The 7,442-nt window shown below is 35.3% G+C and overlaps 1 protein-coding gene across 1 annotated transcript in view; it reads right to left on the bottom strand.

Moving 5' to 3' along the window:
- The window catches only part of DDX10 (DEAD (Asp-Glu-Ala-Asp) box polypeptide 10), a 336,305-nt gene that overhangs the window by 34,706 nt on the left and 294,157 nt on the right, over positions 1-7,442 (bottom strand). Inside the window, exon 17 of the mRNA XM_006833802.1 lies at positions 2,083-2,225. Coding sequence (XP_006833865.1) covers positions 2,083-2,225 — 143 coding nt within the window. The remainder of the gene's footprint in view (positions 1-2,082; positions 2,226-7,442) is intronic.

Below are 7,442 nucleotides of genomic sequence, written 5' to 3'. Positions count from 1 at the left end.
TTTTATTTGAAGGTATCCAAACATATATGTGTGTCTCTGTGTATGTGTATGACGTTTAAGTCAAAAAGTATTGCTACAAAACCATAGAAACCTTTATTAAACAAAGATATCAAAATGTGAAGGTATTGTCTTGACATATTCTCCATCTAGGCTATACGCTTCTTAAGGAAGCAATGTTTCCATCTCTTTAACCCTTCCCCCAAAGAATTCTGCACTCTTCAATTTATACCACCATGTCAAAATAGCAGTTTTGGCATTCTCAAGGGTCTCAAATCGTATTCCTTTTAAATGTTCTTCAAGTTTTGGAAACAGCCAGTAATCTAAAGGGAAAAGATCAGGACTGTGTAGGGTCGATGGTATAAGGTTTCTCAAGTAAAGTCTCATAGGACAGCCCTTGCTGCCCTTGAAGAATGAAAAAGTACATTATCTATGGAAAAATTTCTTGGTTTAACTTTCCTTGGCCTTTTCCTCATCAATGCATTTTTCAATTTTCTTAAGTACTATGATTGTGCTGCATTCTTAAGAGAAAATCCATCAAGACTGCACCTTTAGAATCCTTCAAAACAATTCTATAACCTTCTGGGTTGACCTCTGCCTTGAATTTAACTGGCTTAGTAGATCACCTTAGAAGCCATTGTTTTAATTTGACTTTTTATTTGAAGGTATCCAAACAAGACTAAGACAATTGAATTACTGAAAGAACCTATCTGCAGCCATCCCTGATTGGAGAGATACGCTTTAAGCACATTTTGTTTGAAATAAACCCGTGTAAATATGAACTAGAACCCTAGTATCAATACTTGTGACTTATTCTCATAGATATACATACATATATACACACACATAAAAGAGAGAAAGATAAAGATTTCTCCTTTTTTGAGCCAAATGAAATGCTCACACAGTTGTGGAGGTTGGCAAGTCCCAAGCTTGTGGGTCAGGTATCAGGCTAGAGGCTTTTCCAGACTCACACAGCTACAGGGGTGGATGAACCCAAGGTTGGCAGCAGGCAATAGGACAAGGCATTGAATGTATGATCCAGAGTGAGGAAAATCCTGCATGCTCTGTCAGAATATCCATATATATGAGTTGCAGGCCACATCCCCGAGAAAACATCCCTTAACACTTAGAGGCTGGTCACAACAGATCATGTCATGGAATTACTCACATTTTATCACAGAATAGTGTGTGCTGGTGTGGCACTGCAGGATACTGTGCTGGATTGCAAGGTCAGTTTGAGCAGCAAGGATGGCAGGCAGTTCAAACCCACCAGCACTCCTTGAAAACCCTATACAGGAGGCGCTACAATATGGAACTGGCTCGACTTAACAATAACAAACAACAACATCACAAAATGGAGGATAACTATATCATTACTTTAACTGCCAGATCACATCATTATATAACTCCCAAGCCAATGAGAATTATGGCTTAGCCAAGTTAACCATCTCACTTATAAAGGAGCCTTGGTTACATAATTACTAAGCATTTGGTTGCTAACTGAAAGGTTGACAGTTCTAACCTACTAGCCACTTCATAGGAGCAAATACCTGATGGCCTTCTCACATAAAGATTACGAAAGACCAATTGTCATTGATTTGATTCTAACCATAGTGATCCTATAGGAAACAGTATACCTGCCCCATAGGGTTTCTAAAACTGTCAATCTTTATCGAAGCAGTATGACACATGTCTACCATGGAGCTCTTGGTAGGTCAAATCACCGACTTTTCAGTTAGCAGCTGAGTGCTTCAACAACTGCACCATCATGACAATAAAGATGAAAGCCTAGAAAACTCTATGGGCAGATCTAGTCTTTCTTACAGGTGACTATGGGTTGGAATGAACTTGGCAGCACATAAAAACAACCTTCTATAGGATTATAGAAACAATAAGGGACCTATCAAATGGTCAGAGGAGTTCATGGCATTTGTAAGATGATCTAAAGGTAGAGTAAGAAAAGGATAGGAGCAGGATTTCCAGGATATTATTAAGGTAAAAATCTATCAGTATTATTCTTAATAATGACTTTTGGGTTAAAAGTAGAAATCCCATATTCTTAATTTACCAATTATAAAAGCATACCTAATTCTATTTTCGGTATCTTCACTATCTGAATCTTCTTCGGAGCTTCTGTACTTATCAGGATCTGGAAGTGTGCTAGGATCAAATCCATCATCATCATCATCATCGCTCCAATCCAGAAAGGCTTCCTCTTCATCTTTGGCCTACAAAAACATAAGAGACAATCTGGTGTAAGAAGTTAGCTGATAAATGACCTGTTCTTATTTCTAGACTCAAAACACACCCCTCTAATTGAGATTCTGAAATTAACAAGCTTCTATTCTGGTTAAAGCCTCTATGTGACTTTCAGAACTACAACCATTTGCAAAGAGAAAAGAATTAGCTGTCATTTAAAGAATAAAATGAAGTAAAATGTAATTCAGAAAGAAAATCACTATTAAATCTCTTAAACTTAATACAGGGCAAGATTGCCCATTTCAATACTCCCATGTAACTCAACCTAATCAAGAAAGAAAATATAAAGTGAAGCTGTCTTAGTGCTCCTGTCCACACATATATAAACTTGAGACATATTACCTGAACTAGAAAAAGTCTGAAGAAGGAGTATAATAACATTTGTTAGTGATTATTTTTACCACTACAATAATCTAAGTCGTAGGAAGCCATCAGAGTTGAACAAGCTCATATATACTACAAGTTGGAAAAAACAGTGGTAAAGGGAAGGGAGTGCATGAAAGAAATTGGGAATGATGTAGTATTGCAAAATTAAAATCAACTTTACATTTATCACTTATACATTTATCACTTATAACAAACTCATTTCAGGTTGATCAATTATGCCACCTAGCAGATAAGAAACTCTGTTGTTTCTGCTAAGTGTTGTCAAGTTGATTCTGACTCACAGAGACCCTGTACAGGGTTTTCAAGGAGCAGCTGGTGGGTTTGAACCACCAACCTTTAGGTTAGCAGTCCAGTGCTTATCCTACAGCTCCACACCAGGAGTCCAAGAAACTCTACAGGTACTACTAAATGCATTTAAAAGAATATAATAAATGAAACTTAAAAAAAGAAATCTGGATGAATTCTCACAGCTGCAATTCTTCACATCATGTGACAGAAATTACAAAAATCCTTTGATTTTAAATGTTGAATGCTCTTTTCTAGAAACTGAGCAAATAGCTCAGAATGGCTAACACGGCAGTTGACTGCAGACAATAACAGAAGTTCCCTAATACCTAATGAACACCTCTCCCTTGAAAATTCCAGTGTCAGAAAAGGAGGAAGAAGTAGAGAAAACACAGATTATTCTCTTACTACTTTTCTGGTAAAGCTCTCTGATAAAAATAAAAGGGCTAGAAAATTGCCACTAAAAGCATTAAGTATTATGCTTGATAATATACTACTATATCATCTGGTTGAAAATAATCAAGACATCAACAAAAACTAACATGCTATCATATAATAAAGAACGCTAATCTCCTGGGCTACCAGATATTTCCAGTTCTCCAGTAAGATGTTTTTAAAGGTTTCTGCTGTCTGAGGCATCACATTCCAAGCATTTCCCAAACTTTTTGGCCTCAGGACACCTTTACAGTCTTAAAAATTAAGGAGTTAACCAGAGTTTTTGTTTACATGGATTGTATATATTTATATTTACCATATCAGAAGTTACATTTATTATATTAAATTTTAAAAATTAAAACATGAATTTAATAAAAATGACAATATACTCAACACATATAAATATAAATAGCATAATTTTATGAAAAATAGCTGTAACTATAAAACAAAAGAACACTGTTTTATATTTTTGCAAGTTTCCTTAATGCCTGGCTTAGTATTCATCCTGGTGTGGTGCTGTAGGATAAACTGCAAGGTTGTCGGTTCACACTCATAGCCACTCCCTGGAAACCCTATACAGGGTAGCCATGGGTTTGAACCAACTCAATGGCACTTAGCAATAATAACAAAAAATATCAGATAGCTGGATTCACAGATCTGCTTCTAAAATGAATCCACTTTAATATGTTTTTCTAGGTACAATCTATAAAGGATATGTCACAGATAGGCAGTTGGGAAATAAAGGATTAATTCAAAAGCCATTTCAAATAACTGCAGTTTTTCTGCATTGCTACTGTAACAAAATTTGATGAGTGGCAGGTTCTCAAAGAAAAGCTGCAATGCAGACTCTAAAGCTGTACCAATAAACATTTAGATAGAGGCAATACGTGACTTGGATATACTCAATTTCCAACAAACTGCACTTAACGACTATCTGTTCTTATGTTTTTGTACATCTTATCGTTAGTACATTTTCCTGGAGAATGTTATGGGAAAAATGTATATAGGGGATGGATATGGAAAAAGTTGCTAAGTTATATGAAAACACTTCAAATATTGATCTGAATGATGTAAGATACTGGTAGGCAAAGTACCAATGTGGCAGTAAAGTGAAACTGAAAATTTGAGATTGCTAACATGGAACGGCTCACAGAACATGAAGAAGAGGACTTGACAAATCAGCACTTAATGGATGCTGAAGAATGTCTTAGTCATCTAGTGTTGCTACAACAGATATACCAAAGTGAATGGTTTTAACAAACAATAATTATTCTCTCATCATTCAGGAGGTTAGAACTGACTCGATGGCACTTAACAAAAACAACAACAAATAGAAGAGTGCAGAATTCTTTGGGGGAAAGGATTAAAGATTAGAAACACCACCTTCAGGAAGCTTACAGACCTAGGATGAGGATATGCAAAAAAAACAATAGCTTAGTATTTTGCTATTTTTGTGTAATAAAGATAAGAAACTCTGTTGTTTCTGTTAAGTGCTGTCAAGTCAATTCTGACTCACAGAGACCCTGTAGAGGGTTTCCAAGGAGCAGCTGGTGGGTTTGAACCACCGACCTTTAAATTAGCAGTCTAGTGCTTATCCTATAGCACCACACCAGGAGTCCAAGAAACTCTACAGGTACTGCTAAACGCATTTAAAAGAATATAATAAACAAAACTAAAAGAAATCTGGATGAATTCTCACAGCTGCAATTCTTCTTCACATCATGTGACAGAAACTTCAAAAATCCTTTGAATTGAAATGTTGAATGCTCTTTTGCTAAGATTTTGTAGCAACACTTTTTGACTTACCCTCATATATATGCAAGATTTTATGTAATTCTCCCAACTCCCAAAGATAAAGCCTGGATTTATAAATATACTGATAATAAGAGGCAATAACCGGGGGGTAGGGGTGGGGCAAAAGTGAAATAGTCAACTTATATCAGAATTCATTTAATCATCATAATGGAATTCCATGGTAAGTTAATGAATCAAAATCCATTCATCAACCTAGTACTTTAAAATGATTTTTTTTTTTTTTTTTACCAGTGCAAGATTTGTAATATCTCCAAACTGTTGACACATCACTATTGTTGTTACTGTTAAGTGCTGTCAAGTTGGTTCTGACTCAGAGCGACCCTATATAGAGTTTCCGAAGAGTGGCTGGTGAGCTTGAACTGCCGACCTTACAGATCAAACCAACTTTGCAGTCCACCACATTAACCCACAGCACTACACCACACATCATTATAAAGAATACAAAAATCACATTTGTTAATATCACCGAAGATCATCAAAAAATCTTCAACGTGAAAAGTTTTCAAATATTCTAATTTTTGCTTAAAATCTTAAACTATCATTGACAGCAAATCATTTCAATTGCTTTCGGTCAAATATAAGTTGTTATTAAATACCTTTGAGTCAGTTCTGACTCACAGGTACCCTATATTGGGTTTCTGAGGCTTTTAAATCTTTGAGGGAGCAGAAAATTTCATCTTTGTCCTATGGAGAAGCTGGCAAACTCGAACCTTGGACTTTGTGGTTTGTAGTCCAATGTTTATCATATGTAGCATACCTTTGTTCTCTGGCTGCTCCCAAATCTTTTTGTTTATTACAGTAATTTGGCTATATGTCTAGAAATGTTTTTGTGTTTCCTTTTCTTTGGGCTCCCTGAGCTCCTTGCATCTGTAAATTAGTTTTTTTCCCACAAAATTTGGGAAATCTTTAGTCATTATCTCCTCAAATGTTATTATGCCTCCTTGTCCCCTCTCCTTCAAGGATTATAAGCATATATTTTTTCTCACCACTTCCATAATGTCCACAGATCTCTTACAATCTGTTCCCTTTGATTCCATCTTTTCCTCTTTCTAGTCTGTAGATTGGATAATTCCATGATTCTTTCTTCAGGTTTGCTAAGATTTTACAGCTGGCATGCTGCAACTATAGCTCAGCCCATTGAACAAGTTATTTCCAAAATTGTACTTTTCCGTTCTAAGATTTCTGATTTTATTCAAATAACTTACATCTGCTGCCTATAAAAATTACTTTTCTGTTTATTCATGACACCATATTTTCCTTTAATTTTCTAAAGATACTAAAATTGCTACTTTAAAGTCTGTGTCTTCTAAATTCAAATCTGGTTTAAGTAAGAGTCAATTTCTATTGACTGCCTTTTTTTTGGACTATGAATTACAGTTTTCTGTTTCACTGTGTATCTAATATTTTTATAGAAAACTGGATACTTTAGATAACACATTATAAAGAAACTGAATTCTATCATGGTTTTATAAGCATTGCTGGGTTTTTATTCCAGTATATATTTACCTTTTCTATATTCAACCTATAAACTTTCTCTAACCCATGGTATGCTCTGTTTTGTTCTTGTGGCTTCTAATTGCTGCTTTTTTAGCCTTACCTCCTGAGACTCTCTGAGTCTGTGAAACATGGCAATCAGCTAGAATTTGAGCAGGAAAGGGCTCACCCTCTCTGTGTTTTTCTTGCTTTTAGAAACTATCTTTAATTTCCAGATGCTCTGCTGGCTTTGAGCTCTGACATTCAAGCAGAAAGTTTTACTCAATAGCATTTTAATATCTAATGTCATTTAATATGGCCATTTAGCATTCTTTATGAATCAAAATGTCTTCAAGAATATCTACAATTTAAACAGTAAAGTGAGGGAAAACAATGAGAAGGGGGAACTTAGTATAAATTGCTAACTCAATGGCCCAATGGCTTATAAAATGATGTCACTGTTGCTAGCACATCACATTGTTCTGCATGTTTTTCCTGAATTCTATGATAATAGTAAATGATTCATGTTAGCAATCATTCCTTTCAGAAATACATTTTCAAATGTTAAAAGTGTCGGAATGATAGAATGAAATACATTTTAATAGTGCTCTCTTTTCTTTCTGCTCATTCTTTGAATGATCAGAAATAGATAAATGTATAATACCTGTGAAGTATGAGTATTCCAGAACACTTAATTGTGTTCATGAAGAATCTGTACCTGGACCAAGAGGCAGTTGTTCGAATAGAACATGGGAACACTGAATGGTTTAACATTAAGAGAAGTGTGCGAC

Source organism: Chrysochloris asiatica, unplaced genomic scaffold, assembly GCF_000296735.1.
Source record: "Chrysochloris asiatica unplaced genomic scaffold, ChrAsi1.0 scaffold00008, whole genome shotgun sequence".
NCBI lineage: Eukaryota > Metazoa > Chordata > Mammalia > Afrosoricida > Chrysochloridae > Chrysochloris > Chrysochloris asiatica.
The sequence above is the reverse complement of the archived record's forward strand: the minus strand, read 5'-3'. Positions and strand labels throughout refer to the sequence as shown.